At 45.8% G+C, this 23,733-nt stretch overlaps 1 protein-coding gene across 3 annotated transcripts in view; it reads left to right on the top strand.

Annotated features, from left to right (window-relative positions):
- LOC112230356 (nucleosome-remodeling factor subunit BPTF) overlaps positions 1–23,733 on the top strand; it is a 50,664-nt gene that overhangs the window by 8,584 nt on the left and 18,347 nt on the right. For all 3 annotated transcript variants that reach the window (XM_024396609.2, XM_024396608.2, XM_024396610.2), the window contains exons 3-14: positions 2,000–2,220; positions 6,315–6,545; positions 7,029–7,220; positions 8,041–8,390; positions 9,470–9,688; positions 10,142–10,290; positions 11,498–11,629; positions 17,776–17,905; positions 18,488–18,623; positions 18,978–19,301; positions 19,552–21,472; positions 22,464–22,588. In XM_024396609.2, the coding sequence (XP_024252377.2) occupies positions 2,000–2,220; positions 6,315–6,545; positions 7,029–7,220; positions 8,041–8,390; positions 9,470–9,688; positions 10,142–10,290; positions 11,498–11,629; positions 17,776–17,905; positions 18,488–18,623; positions 18,978–19,301; positions 19,552–21,472; positions 22,464–22,588 (4,130 nt within the window). The remainder of the gene's footprint in view (positions 1–1,999; positions 2,221–6,314; positions 6,546–7,028; positions 7,221–8,040; positions 8,391–9,469; positions 9,689–10,141; positions 10,291–11,497; positions 11,630–17,775; positions 17,906–18,487; positions 18,624–18,977; positions 19,302–19,551; positions 21,473–22,463; positions 22,589–23,733) is intronic.

Genomic DNA, 23,733 nt, shown 5'->3' with positions numbered 1-23,733 from the left:
GAGAGAGAGAATGTGTGTCTCGAGTGGGTGGTTGCATCCTAAGAGGATACTGACTAGATTGTTGGAATACTGCCTAAGGCCAGTGAGACCCAGGCCTAGATCGTGCTGTGCACAAAACTGTCAAATGTGTCGTTTTGTTGATATTTGATGTGGGCCTATGTCTTATGCCTCCAACTGCTCTTAAACGCTAGTAAAACCAAATGCATGCTTTTCAACCGATCGCTGCCTGCACCCGCATGCCCGACTAGCATCACCACCCTGGATGGTTCCGACCTTGAATATGTGGACATCTATAAGTACCTAGGTGTCTGGCTAGACTGCAAACTCTCCTTCCAGACTCATATCAAACATCTCCAATCGAAAATCAAATCAAGAGTCGGCTTTCTATTCCGCAACAAAGCCTCCTTCACTCACGCCGCCAAGCTTACCCTAGTAAAACTGACTATCCTACCGATCCTCGACTTCGGCGATGTCATCTACAAAATGGCTTCCAATACTCTACTCAGCAAACTGGATGCAGTCTATCACAGTGCCATCCGTTTTGTCACTAAAGCACCTTATACCACCCACCACTGCGACCTGTATGCTCTAGTCGGCTGGCCCTCGTTACATATTCGTCGCCAGACCCACTGGCTCCAGGTCATCTACAAGTCCATGCTAGGTAAAGCTCCGCCTTATCTCAGTTCACTGGTCACGATGGCAACACCCATCCGTAGCACGCGCTCCAGCAGGTGTATCTCACTGATCATCCCTAAAGCCAACACCTCATTTGGCCGCCTTTCGTTCCAGTACTCTGCTGCCTGTGACTGGAACGAATTGCAAAAATCGCTGAAGTTGGAGACTTTTATCTCCCTCACCAACTTCAAACATCAGCTATCTGAGCAGCTAACCGATTGCTGCTGCTGTACATAGTCTATTGGTAAATAGCCCACCCATTTTCACCTACCTTATCCCCATACTGTTTTTATTTATTTACTTGCTCTTTTGCACACCAATATCTCTACCTGTACATGACCATCTGATCATTTATCACTCCAGTGTTAATCTGCAAAATTGTAATTATTCGCCTACCTCCTCATGCCTTTTGCACACATTGTATATAGACTCCCCCCTTTGTTTTCTACTGTGTTATTGACTTGTTAATTGTTTATTCCATGTGTAACTCTGTGTTGTCTGCTCACACTGCTATGCTTTATCTTGGCCAGGTCGCAGTTGCAAATGAGAACTTGTTCTCAACTGGCCTACCTGGTTAAATAAAGGTGAAATTAAAAATAAATTTAAAAAATGCCTAGTGCTCAAAGGTGTTATACTCTAATTTCCCTATAATCATGTTTCCCAAGATTGCAGCTAAGTCGATGTTGAAACTTAAAAGCGCATTTCCACCACTTCTCAACCTCCAGCACAATACCAGTGTCGACATAGTGTATGTGAAAACGGTGCATTTCTTCGTTCTACCCGAAGACGTAACCAAAAGTTGGAACGTTTTAAAAACTGGGATTTTCAAACACTATGAGATTCACGGTGACGTGGAGCAAGAAAATAGCTTCCCCTCTGGCTAGAAACTTGTTGCCGGTTTTGAAAAGCTTTTTTTTTTTTGGACCTTTTATTTTTGCAATCACAGAAACATGCCGTTTTCACATATCTAGACACCGGTATGGTGCTTTAGATAATGAATATGAGTTTGTAAAGTGGCGACCCTTTTTAAGGAGAACTGGCACCATAGATGAGATGTGTATTAAATAGTTGTCAGTACTATGTCCTTACAATGGACAATTTACTATAGGTGTCTGCTTAAATGTTCTTCATTCTACTGCTTGTCATTTGATGATGGCATCAATTAATCAAAGACATCGATCTTTCTCCATCCTCTCTTTCTCTCTTATTCTCTCCGTCTCCCTACTCTCATGTTCTCTCTTTCCCCTCCATCTCATCCCTCTCCCCTCCTCCTTTTTCTCTCCACCACCCTCCACCCCTGTCTCGCTCCCTTCCTCCACCCCAGTGAGGAGGATGGCGAGCAGGAGGACAAGACCATCTGGTACTACAGCACCAAGGTGCAGCTGGCTGAGCTGATCGACTGCCTGGACAAGGGTTACTGGGAGGCCGACCTGTACGCCACGCTGGAGGAGATCAGGGACGAGGTGCACACGCACATGGACATCACCGAGGAGCTCACCAACAAGGCCCGCGGCGTCAACAAGTGCTTCCTCACCGCCGCCAACGGTAAGAGATGTTGGACACGTTCAGATAGGGCATGTTTGTTCTCCGTGACCTATATCTATCTGACATGTAGAATACAAATCTCTATTAAGGACATTTCTGCAACGTTTACCTACGGAACACAGTACACCGGGGGTGTTGCACACACAGGTTTTGGGATTTTTTTTCATATTTTATTCTAGGACTGGTATTGTCATTTACAGTCATTTCAGGCGAATGTTTTAGCAGTTGTTTGCGTAGTTATTTACTATTAAACTACCGGTCTTACACACTTACAACGTGTCTGTTGAATGCAGCTCTCTGTATGCTGTTAGATAACTAACTTAGAAATGCTCTATCATAGTACACACCCTATTGTTTCCTTCCTTTTGAAGTCTATCATTGTGTTACTATCATTGGAAGGGTGAAAGCTTTGCATTGAATCTATTCAGACCCCAGGGAATTCTGAGCACATTTTGGTAGGGTAAAGCTGTTATGTATTTGTTTTTCCATTGTAAAGTAAGTTTGGGCTTTTTCTTCAAATAAGACTGTTTTGTGTGTGTCCTAAATGGCACCCTATTCCCGATGTAGTGCACTACTTTTGACCAGGCCCCATGGGACTCTGGTCAAAAGAAGTGCACTATAAGGAGAATAGGGTGCCATTTGGGATGCACACTTAGTCAAGAGCGGGTACTTCCAGTAAGGAGTGTTTGACTCTGACAAATAAAATCAATGATTAGTTTGGCTGTTTCCATCAGTCATTGGTTGTTTGGCTGTTTCCATCAGTCAATGGTTGTTTGGCTGTTTCCATCAGTCAATGGTTGTTTGATTTCACCTGTGTTAGTTACTCACCTGGTCTCATCAGCTCCTTATTTAGTTCAGTTCCTTCTGTTTGTGCCTTTGTGAGGTATTGTTCGTTTTGACTCTACTCTGCCTTTTCTTAGCTCGTTTTGAGAACCAGTTATAGCCTTCAGTCCTAGTTTTGATTCACCTGCCTATTTGCCTACCTGTGTATGTCTACTGCCTGCCTGTGACCACGATTCCTGCCTTCTGCGAATGCGAAATAAACACCTGCCGCGCCCTGCGCGTGAATCTACACCTTTTTCTCCCTGAGTATTCATTACAGCTCATTGCGCTGCAGTTTCTCCAGAGATAAATCACATCATGCCCGAACTGTGCGCTGTAGTAGGGAGTTGTAGTTTCCAACAGGTCAATAATAATAATAGTTTCCAATAATTAACTACGTTGACCATAATCCATTGCACGACTACTTCTGTCCGGTCTGTTTCTTTTACCTGTGCTACGGAAGAGACAGAAGACTGTGCGATCAAGAGGGGATACATAGAGAGCAGTTTCTTCGAGGTATCTCTACCTGGAAATACATGATCTAAGTGATTGATAGTTGGTATTCAGCAGTCATAAAAGTATGCCTTATTTATTTTTAAGAATTACTAAAATAATACATTTGTCAGGTATAGGTAGCAGCTTTATAGAGATGAAATGATGACTTTGAATTAAATAATACATTTGTCCAATAAAACAAATGTAATCTACACAACTTAAATATTTGAGTAAAGTAATGTGAACAACGAATGGTTAATTCGTGATGGGCAGTCACTACCAACGTGGGACTTTTATTCATAGTTTTATTATCTGTTATAGCATTTAACCCACAGTGCATTTAATGTTTTAAAAAATCATTGAAACCGAAATCTGAAATCGTAATTATTTTTTGATAATCGAACCGAAACGACCTCAAAAGGCACTAATTGCTCAGCACTAATGTATGTGACTATCATACCGCTATCCCTCTCCCCCTGCCTCTGTCAGATTATCATAGTGGATTTACCCATGTCTTCCCAAAGCAAAATCCTAAATATTTCCACGCCCCTCATATTTGGGTAAGTAGGCCGTAATCAGTGGGGCAGTGGCGGGTTGGCTGGCTGGTTGTGTTTAAGTGCCTCTATCGCCTCCTGTGCTGGCTTGGCCTGGCTGTAGGCTCTGGGGACTGTGGCACTGCTCCAGCAGGCTTCACTGGGACGAGGTCCAAGATGGCAGGACTGAATGCCTCTGAGGCAGAGAGAGGTGGAAAGAGGGAGAGATGGTCAGATAGAGAGTCAATGGTCATTGGTTGGGGGGGGGGGGGTTGAGGAACAGTGGAAGAATATGGAGGCAAAAGGTCAAGAAAGGGGAGGGAAGGGATGGAGAAAGAGTGACTGAGAGAGAGGAGAGATAAAAAGTGACAAAGAAAGCGAGGGAGATGGAAGACGAGGAGGGACATGGCTGTGCCGGGTGTCCCCCTGTCTTCTATACGTAGCCAAGTTAGCCAGGACAGTCCGGCTGAGCCAAAGGTCCCTGGTTCTGAGGGTGTGAGGGGCTCCATTGTCTAACACCAGAGAGCCTGCCAATGGCTCCTCCTCTGCCCCGTCTGTCTCGCCTCTAATCTATCTCTCTCTTTATCCTGCTCGCTCTCTTTCTCTCTCTCTCTGCCCCTCTCTCTCTCATATCTCCTTCGATCTCTCTCCCCCTCCACCCCAGTTAAGTGAATACTACTCAGTCATGTTGAAGGGCCATAGGAACCAGTACCCATTCCATGACATAACTTTCCTCTCCAGTCCCAGTTTGGCTGGGCTCCAAACTGTTACCTCCTCTCCTTCATGACAACTGATCTGATTAAAGAACAAATGGGATGGTCGAATGTGATAGGGTGTTAAGGCTATCCAATCCCTTTACCTATAAGTGTCCTCGAGGGTGACGCCAATAATAGGAAGCTGTTGTAACAGCTATTAGGCTATTGCTGAGTCTTTTTAGATTGGGACTTGTATCTGTAGCCTGGTCCTAGATCTGTTTTACGTTTGACCTGGCAATGACCGTAGGACTTTGTTATAGAGTTATATACAGATGTGGGACCAGGCTATTGTAACGGTACACTTGTGATGGACTTCGGATACAGACTGAGATCCAGTTCTCTGTTGGTGTGCCTTCCATTGAGAATGAATGGTTTGAAATCTCACCAGTGAGTCTACTTACGACCCGCTCCTGCACACACACTGTGGAAATCACATGATGTCTGAAAGAGGCTTTTAACCATTTTCTCTCTCACACCCACGTAGACAAACACCACACACACACACACACACTGGCATCAGGAAAGCGATGACAGATCCCAGATTGAGCCCCCTAGGAAGACACTTCAGGCTGCTGTCAAGGCTTCTCCACCGCCCACACACACACACACACGCTCCGGCGACAAATGACAGAGGAAGTAGGCTATCGTTGATGCCTGAAACAACACGTTTTTCTTTGTCACCATCCCACTCCCCCGAAATATGAAATCACCTGCTTCGTCACAGAGTCCGATTTCAATTACTCCCCATGTGGTCCTGCCATAGAGGGGAAGTCGCACATGAATACAGGCTCTGTTTCTTTGTTCTACCGCATTGAGCAGTTGTATAAACCGTGACAAGTTCTCGCTATGCGGCTATCATTTCAGATAAGTGTCATTTTGAGGCGGTGTTCAATTCAAAGCACAGCTGGGTGCTATAAGGTGCTCGTTGGCCATTCCTATAGTATAGCCCAGAGAGATGCACTGTTAGTGGCGGGCTTTCAAGCACAGGTGTGAATGTTTGATTCGTCTGGCAGAATTGCGCCGTGGTCAAACCAGAAGATGTATCGATTTCAGCGTGCTCTGTTAGTGCGGGATAAAGCTTTAGCGAATGCATAGGCTGACTGACTCTATACACACACACACACTATCGCTTGCTGGCAAGAATACGAAGAATGCTCTGAGTTAGAACTGTTTTATGGGCTAGTCAATAAAACCGTAGTTTATGCTCAGACCGTATGAGACAGTCGAGGTGTAGCTCAGGGGTGCGTAACGCAGCACCTGGATTTCTGCAGTCCTGCTGGTTTCAGTTTCTACACGACTAATCACCGTAACTCTGTGTTGTCCTTGATCGTGTTTGTCTACACACGGCTAGTTATTGGATCTTTTTTGGGGGGCTGAGCATTTTTAAGGATGTTTAGTTTTCCCACAATTAAACATTTAGACATGCAAAATAGGTATTTTAACAATCTAATCAATGAAATGAATCAATCCATCGGTGTCCCTTCTCCAGAGGAGATCCTGAACCGGCTGAGGGCCAAGCAGGAGCAGGAGCTGGAGGAGATGAAGCGCCGGGCGGCGGAGGAGAGAGAGAAGGCGGAGGCGCAGGGAACTCTCCGGAAGGAGGAGGGGGCGGAGCCAAAGGAGAAGACTGACGACCTAGAGAAGAAGGGAGAGGAGGAGGGAGCAGGGGAGGGTAAAGCTGACAAGGACAAGGCGACCAAAGAGGGGACTACCATCACAGGTAAGAGACACACACACTATCTAACTACAGCTACCGCTACATCGTGGTCCTACAGGCTTTACGGGCTGTTTGATATTACTGCGTTTTGATATAGAGCAATGTAGGCCTAATGAATTATTGATCTGTTTCCCCACTGCGCTCTCCTCTTTCTGAGTCAATCGGAGACCACTTTGTCAACTTAAAACAATGCCTTCAGCAATACTGCTGATAACCCCTCCGTAATAAGCAATACGCAATGCCTACTAGTCTCATTACAATACAGCATCTTCTATATGCACACGCTGGAGGTGCTTGTTGCGCATATTCCACACAGTCTAATACATACACTTTGACCAACTCTGTTTGAAATGTGTCATTTTATTGGCTGCCATCTTGGCACCACAAGTTCCAAGATAATTTACGTTCTAGCGAGAATGCAGTTAAAATGTTTTCAACATGTAGCATAGTTTGCCAAACTCTGAATATCTGCTTCTCTGATTGAAGCCGAGCTGGCTCCTTCTACTGGTGACTGCTCCATCCCTGAGGGGAGTAAGCCTGATCTCCCGGCTCCACAACCCACCCTCCCGGCAACAGAGGCCCCCAGCCCTGCCGTGGGGGGGCAAGACCTCCCTACCGGGGCCCGAGAGCCTGGGGACGAGGCCAAAACTAACATCAAGGGCGTGCAGGAGGCTGAAGGTACCAAGGGGGTGGTGTCTCTGTGAACTTTGAACCCCATTCATGATCCCCTTCCATTCAATTCCTGTGCCTGGGTTGTTCCTCTCCACACATCCCACCTCCCCCATGTCGGACCGCTCTACCATTGGTCGCTGTCCCTCTTGCATCCCTCATTTCATTGGCTGTCAATGACCAGTTGCTGGTCGCAACTCTGCTGAATACACGCTTTTATTTCATTCCAAAATAACGCTTAAAGCGAATTGCTTTGATATGCAATCAGACTAAATAGCTTGGCATGAATCAAAATGACTTTAAGACAAAGCATTTGATTCTGAACCTTGCGTGTTAAACAGGCCTTTAATGCATGGGTCCAGATCACTATTACTATGAATCATCATACCCCTATTGGCTGTGTAAAAGGCTGTGTGAGGGCACTACAGGAATGACGCGCATGCTGCTTCATGAGACTAGAGGGCACTATTGCATGTCATTTGTACTTTTGAAGGGACTGTCGGTTGGGTCTTCTCTTGAGAAGTCCACATCCCAGGCAAACAAAAATATATAGATTTGATTACATGCCCCAATCCAAAATGAACGAAAAAGATAGGCACCGTATAATTTCCGGACTCCCTGGTGCTTATCGTTCAATTGGGTCGAGGCATGTAGCTGGATCGACATGCATGATTGTGTGGGATGTGGACTCATTTTGACATATGACTAACTTCGACGTCTGAAAATAAGTCAAACTTTGATTTTGCAGTATAACATCCCTTTAAAGCATGATTTTAAATAGTGACTTTTATGTTGTGATTTTTTTTTTTAAATGTATTTGTGGTTTTAGAGAAGGCACGTTCTGAGTCTAGCTCTCCCAGGGGAGAGGAGGTCCCCAGCTTGAGCCAGCCCGCTCATCCCAGTGGTGAGGAGAATAGTAACAGCAGCACCATTGCCAGGGAGGCCCCCAGGGTCCCGGAAGAGCCCGACCTGGCTGACAGGTCCTCTCAGTCCTCTATCAACAGCCAGGACGACCAGGGGGTGAACGGCGAGGCCGGTGGAAAGCGGTCGGCAGTCACGCCGGGCGGCCGCATGGTGACCCGCCTGCGTAACCCGGAGAGTAAGCTGAGCCAGCTGAAGAGCAAGAAGGTGGAGGAAGCCGTGAACGAGGCCAACAAGGGCTACAAGGAGGGCAAAGAGGTGATCACTATTCATCTACAAAAAATACTGATTAGCTGTTGGATTCCTAGCTATCCTTAGGTTGTTGCCCGGTGTACCAAACTTTTTTCATAATCGTGGGCCAAATCAAAATCAAATTTATTCATATAGCCCTTCTTACATCAGCTGATACATCAAAGTGCTGTACAGAAACCCAGCCTAAAACCCCAAACAGCAAGCAATGCAGGTGTAGAAGCACAATGGCTAGGAAAAACTCCCTAGAAAGGCCAGAACTTAGGAAGAAACCTAGAGAAGAACCAGGCTATGAGGAGTGGCCAGTCCTCTTCTGGCTGTGCCGGGTGGAGATTGTAACAGAACATGGCCAAGATGTTCAAATGTTCATAAATGACCGGCATGGTCAAATAATAATCACAGTGGTTGTCGAGGGTGCAGCAAGTCAGCACCTCAGGAGTAAATGTCAGTTGGCTTTTCATAGCCAATCATTGAGAGTATCTCTACCGCTCCTTCTGTCACTAGAGAGTTGAAAACAGCAGGTCTGGTAGCACTTCCGGTGAACAGGTCACGGCTCCATAGCCGCAGGCAGAACAGTTGAAACTGGAGCAGCAGCACGGCCAGGTGGACTGGGGACAGCAAAGAGTCCTCATGCCAGGTAGTCCTGAGGCATGGTCCTAGGTCTCAGGTTTTCCAAGAGAGAGAGAGCGAGAAAGAAAGAAAGAGAGAATTAGAGAGAGCATACGTAAATTCACACAGGACACCGGATAAGACAGGAGAAATACTCCAGATATAACAGACTGACCCTAGCACCCCGACACAAACTACTGCAGCATAAATACTAGAGGCTGAGACAGGAGGGGTCAGGAGACACTGTGGCCCCATCCGATGATACCCCCGGACAGGGCCAAACAGTCATGATATTACTCCACCCACTTTGCCAAAGCACAGCCCCCACACCACTAGATGGATATCTTCAATAAAACCCAGATGTTTTCTTTTGTTCTAAAAATATCATGCATTTATTTCAATCCAAGTGTCGCTCGTCTGTTATCAAAATATAATGTATTTGATTTACCTTTGATTTGACCCCCCTCTCCTCACTCCAGGTGCTGGTGGTGACCCCGGCGGGTGACGTGTCGCGTCTCAGCACCCGCAGCCTAACAAGCAAGGAGGTGGTGATGAAGGGCACACTCAGCCACTTCTTCAAGCTGGGCCAGGAGGGCAAGTACCGCGTCTACCACAACCAATACAGCGGAAATACGCTAGCCCTCAACAAGCCCCAGCACCGGGAGGACCTGGACAAGCGGCGACACCTCTCGCACAAGGTAAACTTTAAGATAAAACTTATTTTAAGATAACTTTAGCTTGCACACACCTGAAGGAGTCAACAAAAACTTGAACAAATAAACACTTGCGATAAGTTCAACTGTTTAAAGGGATACTTTGAGATGAATGAATAAGGGCAATGAAGCCCTTTATCTACTTCCCTAGAGTCCGATTAACTTGTGGATAGCTTTTATGCCTCCGCGTCCACTATAAAGGAAGTTTGAGGTAGTGCTAACTAGCCAATGCTAACTAGCGTTAGCGCAATGACTGGAAGTCTACAGGATAGCAATTGCGCTAGTTAGCAACTTTCTTCAAACCGCACGCAGAGACATAAGAATGGTATTCATGAGTTTGTAAAGCATTTTTAAGTTTGTTTTAGATGTACAGTGCTTTGTGATTTCCCCATGTAATGAAAAGCTCTCTACATATAAAACATATATTTTATTATCCAGTTTTGCATGACGCCGGCAGGCGACTTCAAGTGGAACGGCTCCATCCACGGCTCCAAAGTGCTGACCATCTCCACGCTGCGCCTCACCATCATCCAGCTGGAGACCAACGTGCCTGCACCCTTCATGCACCCCAACTGGGCCTCACACAGGTACGGATGGAATGTGGGCTCTGTGTGTGTTTGAGATCCTAGTTGGTTGATTTATGTGTTATGAAAGAATATGATCAAAATGTTTTTAACCCATAAGAGTCTAAGCCAGGGGTGGGTTCTACTAAGCTATTTGATTTAGAATTTTAAGACCCCTTGAAGTATCACAAAAAAGTGGAATGATTATATATATTTTGCCTTACTGCTATTAGCCCATACAAACACTTTGAATAGCAGATTCACTACATTGAACAACAGCCCCCCCAAAAAAAAAAAATGAAAGGGAAGTTTGTTTTTAAGTGTCTGTCCTATACCTGAGAGAGAGAAGAAAGATCAGGAAACATACATTTTTTGGGACGTGTATTTAACCCCTTATTTTTGGCATTATACAGTCTCCATTTAAACTTCCATAAATGTTTTCAACTGGCACCGGGGGGACCTTCAGACGAATCTTGTGAGGCCTGTGGGCGTCCTAGAACAAAACAACCAAGATGTATATGTTCGTGAGAGTCTCACCTTTCCACAGAGGGCTCACATTAGTGTTGTTGCCCAAACACTTCGGACACTACAGACAGAAGTTGGCAGATGGGCTGTACCGACTTCAGAAGGGTCCAAAGATGCTCGTTGGGGTCATAGAGCAAAATGGAGAACACCATCGTGTTTGTGAGAGTCATCTTTCTATGGTTTTGTAGGCCAAACCGTTTGGAATGCTACGGACGATTTTGTGAGAAGACCGATTTTCGGGGAAGGCTCGTGGTCTGACAAACACCGCTCTAGCGCTTTCACCGCAGATGCGGAAGAACAAATAGGTGGATTAGGTGAATTGAGACTGATCCAATGCATTAAAAAAAATCTCTAAAAAAGTTTTTCATTTTTTCTGTTGTATTATGCTAATTGGATTTATACAGGAGGCGTGGACATCGACTGTAGGGGGTTAAGTGTTCGTTTAACCATTGTGTGCTCTTCCTCGTCTGGGGAGGGGGCACAGGCTATTATTTAGACACTAATGTGTGACATAATTTGGTGATAACGTGTTTGTTTTTACATGTTCATTGAAGTTAGCGTGCGCTGCTGTTGTTCAGTTCTGACCCCAGCAGTCCCAGGTGACAGATAAAGTCACACTGTTGTGATTTGATGTCACCATGCTTCCACATGATGATGAATAACACCATTGTCTGACTCCCTTTGGCTTTGTTTTGGTTTTCATCAGGAACAACTGGATTAAGGCGGTGCAGATGTGCAGTAAAGCCAGGGAGTTTGCCCTGGCCATGGCCATCTTGGAGTGTGCAATCAAACCTGTGGCCCTGCTCCCTGTCTGGAAGGACTCTCTGGGACACACTAGGCGAGTAGACTCAGAGCACACACACACAGTCACGTCTTTCACTTTAAACTGGCATCAAGTCATCAAGGGAACCTAATTTACTGTGTTATGCCATCCTTACATTAACACTTCAAATAATTCCTTAATACCATTTAATCATACAAGTCTGCAGCCACTTCAAAGTCTGACTTCTTAGAACAAGTGCAAACCCTAGACCAGTGGCAGCTGCTGAATACCCAGGGTGGGGGTGGTTGGAGATTTGAACAAAGTAGCAGAAATATAATGCCAAGTTCTCAAACTATCTGTAGTTTCTTTGAATAGATGTATATAAAGAAATCTGTACAACAGCATAAATACACCTATTTTACTTTTGCATGTAAAAATAATAATAAATGACCACTGTTAAAGTTTATGTTTTAAGTATCCCTATATTTCTGTTATTACGGCTCTATCACTCTGTTATTAGTGCGCCTGCGCAGGAGTCTTGTTGACGAACCTGGCCTGAATGCAATGGCAACTATGTATTGTGCTAAAACCGTTGAGTAAACGTTGTTAAACTGGAACCTTGTCGTTGTCATTTTGAATTAACATTGGCAGCAGAGGATGGTTAATAACTACAATGTGCCACCTTGCTTCGACGATAACAGGTCGCATGAAAGTGGGAATATGAATTTACTAATCTGGACAAGAAAAAGCAAGCACTTGAGGTGGTATTATCGCTCGGAGGATGAGCGAGAGATACAGCACTGGAAATATCTGTTGAGGATTTGAATAAGGATGATGGTACGGGAACTTTGATTAGAGCGCTGGATTCTGTGTTTCTTAAAGATGCGAAATACCGTGCCTACGAGACATTCAAACGTTGACAGTGTTACTAGAGACATTTCGGTTGCAATGACGGACTACATAACGTTAATTGATTTCGAACAGAGGTACAATAGGATGCGCAAGTACGATATGGTTCTCCAGGATGCAGTGTTAGCTTTCAAGTTGATAGATACTGCCTGTCTGGACAGTTGGCTTTTGACTGCTTGTACAGTGCTGACTTTTGCGTCAATGAAGTCGGCACTAAAAATAAATGTGGGTGAAAAGACGTCTATCGTGCCAATAACAGATGGAATGCGAGTGAGTGACGCAGCATATTACACTGAGCAGCAGAGAAAAGGCGCCAAAAAGTCACGTTCTCACGACGACCAGATGAGGGCGCCATTGCCCGGTACAAATCCACTGGACAGATATGGAAGGAGATTAAAATGTGCTTTTTGTCAATGCACTTACCGTTTGTTTAAAGACTGTCCTCGTAAAATGAACAAGTTAAACTAACAGAGGAAAATGTAAACACAGAGATAGAGCTGTGTAACATTACACTGTTTTCAAACCAATCTTCTTCATAGTTGAATCCTTAGGATCTGCTATGATTGATACTGCGTGTACACACACAGTGTGTGGTGCAAAATGGCTTGATAGCTATGTCAGTGAACTAAATATGAAATAAGTACAAACTATGATTGACACACTAAGCAACCGAGCTTTCAAATTTGGAGATGGGAGAATCGTCCATTCTACCAAGAGAGTTAGGACACTGGCAAAATTGGTCAGACTAAGTCACATTGAAATAGGTGGTCCCTACTATTAAAAACTCAATGCACAATGTTGATGGTTACAGCCCATACCAACTAGTGTTGGGGCAGAACCCTGATCTTCCCTCTGTACTGGTTGACAAGTCACCAGCACTAGAAGGGACCAGTGTGAGTGCATGGGTGGGACAGCACCTTTCAGCACGACATACAGAAAGAAAAGCTTTCACTGAAGCAGAGTGTTCAGAGAGAATTCACAGGACTCGGCATTAACCTCTTCAACCCACGGATGAGAAGTACGAGACTGGAAACAAAGTGCACGACAAACGAGTTGACTGTCAAGAGTGGAAAGGACCGGGAGTCGTCATTGGCTAAGATGGTGTGGTGATATTTGTGAGGCACCATTGTCAGGGTGTATCACTCAAGATTGCGGAAAGTAAATGATCAACAAGATGGAGGGGCTGTTGCTGAGAATCAGCCTCCTACTGAAAATGACCACAAGGACACATTAACAGACACAAACCTACCAGATGTTGCATCCAAGGATATGGCCTCTAGTGATGCACCGATATGACATTTTTGGCCGATACCGATATCCAATATTTTCCTTGACAAAAACCCCGATATCGATAATCAATATTTAACATTTTAGCAGCCTTTTAAGCATTCTAGTACAGTTAAAAGTGAACACACATGGATGCAGGGGTCTAAGGCATGGCATGGCATCTCAGTGCAAGAGGCGTCACTACAGTCCCTGGTTCGAATCCAGGCTGTATCACATCCAGCTGTGATTGGGAGTCCCATAGGATGGTGCACAGTTGGCCCAGCGTTGGCCGGGGTAGGCTGTCATTGTAAATAATAATTTGTTCTTAACTGACTTGCCTAGTTAAATAAAGGTAAAAACAAAAAAAATTCATTTGTTTCGTTCTCAACCAGGATTTCTATGGAATGCAGTTTGGGTCTTTACGTGTCAAATATGCTTGACCAATCAGGACCTGAATATGACTGCACGTCATATAATAATTTAACATGTTCATACATTTTTGACATAGTTATTACACATTGATTACACTTTCACTTGTATTTCTTGTCACAACGATTCATCGATACGTATGCTATGATGCTGGTGAAGTTGTCTCGCGCACCTACAGTGCTGGTCTTCTTCTTTTTTTTTTAAGCTAGCCACAATAGTAGACTGCGGTTAGCCTTCAAAATAAAAGTATGGCATAATTCTACTATTAGTATTCATTTGCATCACTGTCAATCACCTACTTTTATTTTGAGGGCAAACCGCAAATTCCACTATTGTGCCTAATCCTTATTGCTTCACAACACATAACCAAGTCCGGTTGAGCCTCACTAGCCAGATGAAGCTTGCTGGCTGCTTATAACATTATCTTTGGGCAACAGGGTTAAGTAGCTGGCTAGCTATTTATTTTCATGAACTGAAGTTCAATTTCAATGTGGCCACCTAGCTAATACTTACTCAAAAGGATTCCAAAATCATTGCAACGAATAATAAATATGACTGCAGTTTCCACTGGTTATTGTTTTCAGGCTGGTTGTATTGGTGCTAGCTAGGTACCAAGCTAAAGCTAGCTACCCCAAAAGTTGCGGTCGTACAAATGATGCTTTATTACCAACGTGGTATTGTAAACACATCATTCGTGGCCAGTGTTTGCTTGTTTGCAGACATTTTTGTACAGCTTTAACAGTGCTACTGTATCTTTTTTGACACGCAAAGACCCAAACGACGTTCCATAGTATGTATGTCTTGAAGCTAATAGCAGTGACGCTATTACTGTGTAACTCCGATCGGGTCAAACTTGGTCGACTCGTTGACTGCTCGATCCACACAGCAAACATTGTGGGCTAGGTTATGAATGCTGTGTTGCATGTTTAGCGCTAACTTTACATGGCGTCATTAAGACATGTACCTACGTTATATAGGTATGCACATCAGCTTTGACATCGGTTTTGCACATCAGCGTTCAACTAGACATCAGCTGATACCGATGTTGGCATTTTTAGGTAATGTTCACCGATATATCGTGCATCCCTAATGGTCACTGAAACTGATACAGGAAATGGAACATAGACCGTCAACCATGACACAGGTAAATACTATTGAGAGTTCAAATTAGGAAAACATTCAACAGCCACAATGGTTAAGAGAACATGGTTGTTCCAATCTGAAAACTGGACAAACTGTTAAAAACATGGACAGAGAAAGTGGTATTCCACACACAGCAACCGTCATTGGACGAGCAGGAAAAGCCAAAGGAAAACACCAGAACTGGTACAACTTGCAGTACTCTGAACCAGCTACACTTTCTGGTACAACCGGGTCAGCTGACCTGTCACTTTTTAATAAGCTCAGAATTGAACCAATGGAAAATCGAGAAACAAAGGACGTGTCTTTTGACGCAGCTAAACTAGATGAGCCCTGTAATTGGAGGGAAAATGTAGTGTTTGTGGAAGTCAAAGACATTGGCCAAGAATGTGTCTCAGAAAAGGTGGGTGTGTACCCTTAAAGAATCCTTAACTGGAATAGTGCCTAAAGCACGTCTAGTGGCTAGAGGTTTTTATTTAACCTTTATTTAACAAGGCAAGTCAGTTAAGAACACATTCTTATTTACAATGGCGGCCTAGGAACAGTAGGTTAACTGCCTTGTTCAGGGGCAGAACGACAGACTTAACCTTTCAATTACAGGTCCAAAGATCTAGCCACTAGGCTACCTGCCACGCCAAAGGCGGCTCCTAAAGGCACTCAGTAATGGAAAGTGGCAGCTTGAGTTATACAAATCATTTTGTCACACAACCCATCTGTAATGGGTAACTTAAATAATAGTTGCGACGTTTAATTATGTTTTTGATGTTTTATTCTTTAAAGAAAAGTGGGGGATTGTTAAATTCCTGTTTTAAGTATCCCTATATTTCTGTTATTACAGTGCTATCACTCCGTTATTAATGCACCTGCGCAGGAGTCTTTGTTGATGAACCTGGCCTGAGTGCAATGGCAACCATGTATTGTGCTGAAACGGTTGAGTGAACGTTGTTAAACTGGAACCTTGTCGTTGTGTCATTTTGAACAGATTAAATTATTCTGTTTAGCACGAGCAGCCAGCTCACAAAGTGTACCAGGAAGAACGCAACAAGCATGCAGATGCAATAAGTGAAAACGCTATGTTACTGGGGATAAGTAGCTAACATAATGTCTCAAAGCATAGTGCGCTAGGCAGTTAACTTTTTGATTCTGAAATAACTTCATATTTTCAGAGTTAGTCAGATATTTGTTTTGAAAGACTTGACATTGGCATGGGAGCTAGCAAACTGCGAGCTAGCTGCTTATCAAACTCATTCATTTTACCCCAAAAATCAACCAAACTGTTTATCAATGTTTCTCAAAATTACTGTAGCTGTCTGTTTACTGTAGCTGTCTGTTTACTGTAGCTGTCTGTTTACTGTAGCTGTCTTAATTAATTTGCTCATGCTTTGTGATACATGCGGTTTTATGCTTGTTTTTTTTTAGTCCACACATGTTTCCCTGTCACCTTCAGTACAACCTGATGATCACTGTGGGGGGAAACAATGCAATTGGCCAGCCACTGTCATGCTTTTTTTGAGAAGGTTCTAGCTAGTGTATCCCTCTGTCCTTGGACTCTTGTTGGATAAACTTCTCCGGTTTATCAAGTCCCAGGCTCCCATGACTGTTAGGAATTACAATTAGCTTTTTGCTTTAGCGCAATCTGTACCTGATTTTAGTGCCAATCTAGCCTCACGTGGGGAAGGAAGCCGTCTTTCGCGAGACATTTCAACTGTGTATCGGTGATTCGTTACATCCCCAGTGGGCCTCCCGAGTGGTGCACCAGTCTAAGGCACTGCTAGAGGCGTCACTACAGACCCGGGATCGATCCCTGGCTGTAAATAAGAATCAAATCTTGACCTGCCTGGTTAAATAAAAAGTAAAAAATAGTATGAAGCAATGCATTCAGTATGCATTTAAAGTGATATGCTTGTATTAACATTGCCACACAGTGCCTTCCAAATGTAATCCTATTCCCTATATAGTACACTACAAAAGTAGTGCGCTACATAGGGAATAGTGCGCCACATGGAACGTTGCCCTGCTCTAGCAGCTCCTCTGTCCCCTCCCGTCCCTCACACTAAGACCAGTTTACCCAGAGGTGACTAGCAGCAGATAAAATGGCCCACCCCCGTTGCCCTGCTCTAGCAGCTCCTCTGTCCCCTCCCGTCCCTCACACTAAGACCAGTTTACCCAGAGGTGACTAGCAGCAGATAAAATGGCCCACCCCCGGTATGTAGCACATTATTTATACACTAGGGGAAACACTGCTACCTGTTCTACTGATGGGTAAAGACCCCAGCCCTCCTCCTCTTAAGACTTGATTATGTTATAGTAAAGGTGGGTGTGCAGAGTCAGTCAAGGGGCTCGCATCATTTGTGTGTGTGTGTTGCTTGGGGCCTTGCCAAGAGCAACAAGGGAGTTTACCCTCTTGAAGGAAGCCGCTTTTGAACTGACCGTGTTTTGACTTTCTCTCTCGTCCCCCTTTCTGTGCCACCATGCAGGCTACACCGTATGACGTCCATGGAGCGGGAGGAGAAGGAGAAGGTGAAGAAGAGGGAGAAGAAGCTGGAGGACGAGGAGACCATGCAGCAGGCCACCTGGGTCAAGTACACCTTCCCCATCAAGCACCAGGTATCACACACACACACACACACAACACACAATCACAACACAAACACAATCACAACACAAACACTCGCACACAGACACACTCACTCAGACACCCACACACACACTTAAGGGCTGCTACACATGCACAGACACATACACCCTTTTCATTTGGCCCTTGTTTACCGACCGAGCCCGGGCCCTTTTAAGTCGAAGCGCTACCACACTATTTATGACCGGGGCCGTTCACCATCACCCCTAATCGCCAGGACGTGTTTAATTGCAACTTCCTGCCTCCCAGAATGGCGAACGGTGCTAAAAAGCCCTTTGATGAGGCGTGAGTGTCCGAGCTCCGGGGGAAGTGTCAACTTTCACATAGTGGCCCTACTAGATGTGTTTACTTAATGGTGGGTGTGAATACCCTCTGGCCCTCTCATTTCTCTCTCTCTTCCCTTCCTCCTCTCACTACTGTCCCCTTCCTTTATCGCTCGCTCCCTGCTTCTCTCTCTGCTGCCCGATTTCTTCTTCCCTTTGTATCCTCCCCCCTCTCTCTCCTTTTCACTTTCGTCATTCCGCTCTTTCCGCCTTTCTCTCTCCCGTGTGAAGGTGTGGAAGCAGAAGGGAGAGGAGTATCGCGTGACGGGCTGGGGCGGCTGGAGTTGGATCAGCAAGACGCATGTGCACCGCTTCCTGACCAAGCTGCCTGGCAACACCAACGCCAACTACCGCGCCGAGCTGGAAGGTCAGCAGGAGCGTTCTAGTTTGTGTCCTCTTCATAGAGATAGATAGAGCTCTCATCTTTGTATCTGTGCCTTTATGGCATCTGTGACAGCACTGGCAATGTCAATGCAAAAACAAAATATATCCAAATAGAGATCTTTATCCATCGCTATGATTTGGTTTGAAAGAAATCAAGGAATTCAGTGGACAAATGTACCCGTAGCTGTCAAACACCTCTTATTTCCTAATTGCCAAAAGTTGTGATAAATGTACGATTCAATTATTAAGTCACATGGGATAACGTCCCCTGTGAAATTGACTACTAATATAAATGTGGCTATGATAACTAAAACATGTATGTTTTCTTCCGTTGCAGCTGCCAGACGTGGCGAGAAATGCAACTTGCTGGACTTGGGCCCAAGGCCAAGGTTGTTCAAAACAACTGTAGTTTCAGAACCCCAGGGAAGCAGAAGACCCGTAGAGAAAGATGGGGGTGCAACCACCACCAACACTGTCACCCCAGAGCCCTCAGCAGACCGCCTGTCAGGAGAGCAGACCAAGGAAAAGTCAGAGGAGGGAATGAAAGACGAGAGTGACGGGCCAGCGAAGGTGAAGATGCAAGACTCTGCTGCAGAGGAGGCTGCTGACAAGATGGAGTTGGACCCTAGCCTCTCAGACTCAGGACAAGACGATGAAAAAGGTTAGCGCTTTTATAGACGGTCATTGACTCCCTTGTTGATAGTTAGCGAAGTTAAAGCTAAATAAATGCATGCTATATCAGTCACACGTATTATTGAATCAATCAGATCTTATACTGCTCTACATGCCAATGTGAAGAGAGGCTCATATACTTCCAAACTTGGGCACTAAGCTTCTTCGCCATTGTTCTGACAAGAGAGGATAAGAAAAACGATCCAGTAACTTATGTGTCCATTTTGTTTTTCTCTCAGGGACCTGCAGCAGCCCGGGGACCGAGACGGAGACGACGTGCGTGAGGCAGGAGCTCGGTGAGGGGAATGCAAGGCCCTTCAACTACGACGTGGTGGACGTGGCCCAGGGCTTCCTGACGCGCGTGGCCTACGAGAAGAAGGTCAAGGCCTCCAAGCTGGACGGTCTGCTGGAGCGGCGCGTCAAGCAGCACGCCCTGGAGGAGAAGCAGAGGGCTCAGGGCTCCCTGGCCAAGCCTACCCCAGCGAAGACCACCCCGGCCCTGCCGCAGTCCCCACTCCAGCCCCAAACTCCGACCCAGGCCCAGAGTCCCACAGTGAAATTGGAGTTCAGCACCCCTTCGGTGCCACCTGCGCTTGCTCCGTTGTCAGTCAAAGGGGAGGTGCAGGCGGGCCCTTCAAAGACCGCTGAGGGGTTCCCTCACCCAGCCACAGCGACCCCAGCCAAAGAGCCTGCAGCTGAAGCATTCCCTAGGACACAAAACCAAAAGACCCCCCAGAAACAGGAGGGAGACCTCCCTGAGAGGACTATAGGGCCCACAGGGGCCGGTTCAGGGCGGGAAGGCCTTAAAAGGCCCAGCAGCACAGCGGAACCAATGGAAACTCAGAGTTCAGGTGGGATCCACTACACTGGCAGACCATCAGAGTCTACCAGCGACATGCCCGCTTCCACCGAGGGTGCAGGACCTGAAGTGGCCATTTTTAAACCCCACTCCACAACAATTCCTCCAAGCAGTATAACCCAGGAGGGCAGCCATAGTGCAGCTACCGTTCCTAAACCCCCCCAGCAAAGCACAGACAAGAACGGGAAGGTGCCCGAGGAGATGCAGGGCAACGGACAGAGCAGCACTGAGGCCATCGCCACTGGGTCCCAGCCCTCCTCTCTACCTCAGATCAATGGAAATGACAGCATGGAGGCTAAAGCCTTGATCAACTCTTTACCAACTCCAAACGAGCCCTCCAACGCTCACACTAACAGCTCTGAGGTCAAAGTGAATAGCCTAGGCAAGGCGGAGGGAGAGGGTCAAGTAGTCTCGCCCCTAAAGCCCTTGCTCAATGGCATAGTGGCCCCTGTAGCTGAGATGACCGGGCCTGACAGCACGGAACCAAGGCCAGCTCTAAGGGTAGAGGTGGAGAGCAAGGTCATAGTATCGGTGCAGGACTGCCAGCCCCCGGTGAAGGTGGCCAGGCTGGAAAACAACATGGAGGCGCTCGGAACTACGACCACCCAGCAGCTCAAAAACACCCAGCCCATGGAAGTTAAGCCTGATGCTGCCACGCCCAACAAAATGTCCCCCTCGTCGGTGCGCTCTGCGGAGGAGAGCAGCAACAGTGGGGTGGGATCCCTCTGTAAGACCATACTCACCCAGGTAACCACCACAACAACCACCACGGTATCCACAGAGTCTCGGCTAATGGCGGGGGTCTCAAGCTCTTCGGGGACGACGCCCGCGCCCATTGTCTCAACCACCGAGAACAGCGCGGTGTCCACGCTCACCACCATGACCAAAACCACTGTGACCAAAATGCGCTCACCCACGCCCGACAGCCAATCGGACGAGAGCCAGAGCGAAACGGTGACCGAGTACAAGACCACGCTCTTCGCCGCCTGCAAGGAGTCCTCTCGTTCAACCTCCTCTGTTTCGGGGGTCGTGACCTCGTCGACCTCCACCAAGGGCCGCGTTCGCCTCCTCAAGTTCTCGCGCACCAAGAAGACGCGCTCGGGAACCGCCTTGCCATCCTACCGCAAGTTTGTTACTAAGAGCCAGCGTAAGAGCATCTTTGTCCTGCCCAACAACGACCTGAAGAAGCTGGCACGGCGGGGTGGCATCCGTGAGGTGTCCATCTTCAGCTACAATGCCAAGCCGGCCCAGGACATCTGGCCCTACCCCTCGCCCAGACCCACCTATGGCATCACATGGAGGTGAGAACACAGTTTTTGAGATTTCTCATTGGAGCCCCTGTTTTCAACGGGTTAGCGCTTTAACTAACTGCCATTATTTGATATGATTAAGGCCCTGAGTTTTGCCAGACTACCTGGCTAGAGAGAACTCAGGGCTTTAAATATATGGGTTTTCTAGTGCTCCATCTGATTTATGATTAGCGTTAGTTTCTGCCTTGCGCTCCATCAACTCTGAGCTATGATACAGTCACTGCATCACAATAACTGGGACCTCTCGAGAATTAATGCTCCGGCGAACGATATTCACGTCTTGTCCTGTTGATTTGTCGGTTATGCCTTCTGTTTGCCGTTAGTGGGTTTGGCCCCTGTGACTCTGTCGTGGCTCTCGCAGAGAGACCTCAGGTTATTTTGACCACCGCCTTTTTACTGCCTTTTTACTGCTAGACGTGAATCATACTGGCGGTCTGCAAGTGTCAGGATATTCACGTTGCGCATTAACCACTCAGAGGATGTTTTCCCTGCCTGCGGTCAGTCAGTCACACTGGACAAGGAGGAATGTCTTTCCCTTTGTGCATCCCAAATGGCACCCTGTTCCCTATGTAGTGCACTACTTTTGACCAGGGCCCTATGGCATACTATGGTATAGTAGTGCACTCTATAGGGATTAGAGTGCCTTTTGGGATGCACTCCTTTACTGTCCCAATATGTTTTTTTGTTTAAAAAAATTAAACATTTGTTCAACCTTTTTAAATGGCCAATTGAGGAAGCTTTGGAAGCATTACCAAAGAGACAGGTTCATAGCCAACCTCGGCAACAAGGAACTAACACGGTCATTTTACCTGGCTGCCAGGGTTGACTTATGAATTTTATGAAGTGTGTGTGTGTGTGTGTACGTGCTCTTTTCCATGTACCTTTACGGTAGCAGACACAGGCTGCGTGTGTTGGTGACCCCAGTTGTCTTTGTGCGTGCGTATATGTGTGTGTGTGGTAACCTGTTTGCCTCTCTTTGCAGGTACCGTCTCCAGACAGTGAAGTCCCTGGCAGGGGTCAGTCTGATGCTGAGGCTACTGTGGGCCTGTCTGAGGTGGGACGACATGGCCGTCAAGCCCTCCGCCGCTGTAGGCACCACGCGCACAGGTAGACCATCCTTTCTCTGCATGTATCTCAACACCCACCCATATGCACTACCGTTCAAAAGTTTGGTGTCACTTAGAAATGTCCTTGTTTTTGAAAGAAAATCACTTTTTTTGGTCCATTAAAATAACATCAAATTGATCAGAAATACAAGTGTAGACATTGTTAATGTTGTAAATTACAATTGTAGCTGGAAACGGCAGATTTTTTATGGAATATCTACACAGGCGTACAGAGGCCCATTATCAGCAACCATCACTCCTGTGTTCCAATGGCACGTTGTGTTAGCTAATCCAAGTTTATCATTTTAAAAGGCTAATTGATCATTAGAAAACCCTTTTGCAATTATGTTAGCACTGTTGAAAACTGTTGTTCTGATTAAAGAAGCAATAAAACTGGCCTTCTTTAGACTAGGTGAGTATCTGGAGCATCAGCATTTGTGGTTTTAATTACCGACGTTGACGTTGAGACCAATGTTTTGCGGGTACTATTTAATGGAGCTGCCAGTTGAGGACATGTGAGGAGTCTGTTTCTCAAACTAGACACTCCAATGTACTTGTCCTCTTGCTCAGTTGTTTTCAGCTCTGCTAACATAATTGCAAAAGGGTTTTCTCATGATCAATTAGCCTTTTTAAAATGATCAACTTGGATTAGCTAACACAACGTGCCATTGGAACACAGGAGTGATGGTTGCTGATAATAGGCCTCTGTACGCCTATGTAGATATTACATAAAAAATCTACCGTTTCTGGCTACAATAATCATTTACAACATTAGCAATGTCTACACTGCATTTCTGATCAATTTTATGTTATTTTAATGGACAAAAAATGTGCTTTTTCCCCCAAAAAACAAGGACATTTCTAAGTGACCCCAAACTTTTGAACGGTAGTGTACATTGTAGGGGAAGTGCACAAGCTTGATGTAGTCATTGCGTGCTAAGAATATGGGACCAATTACCAAACTTTTTACGACACATATGAGTGCATTTGTCCAAATAGTTATGACACCTTTTTGGGGGGGGATTAGATACATAAAGGGCTTTTCTAAACCGTGAAACTGATACAGTGTCTTCAGAAAGTGTTCACGCCCCTTGACCGTTTCCACATTTTGTTGTGTTACAGCCTGCATTTTTAAAATGATTAAAT

The sequence above is a fragment of the Oncorhynchus tshawytscha genome, linkage group LG32 (genome assembly GCF_018296145.1).
Source record: "Oncorhynchus tshawytscha isolate Ot180627B linkage group LG32, Otsh_v2.0, whole genome shotgun sequence".
Taxonomy (NCBI): Eukaryota; Metazoa; Chordata; class Actinopteri; order Salmoniformes; family Salmonidae; genus Oncorhynchus; species Oncorhynchus tshawytscha.
Note: the sequence above shows the minus strand (reverse complement) of the source record. Positions and strands in the feature narration are given on the sequence as shown.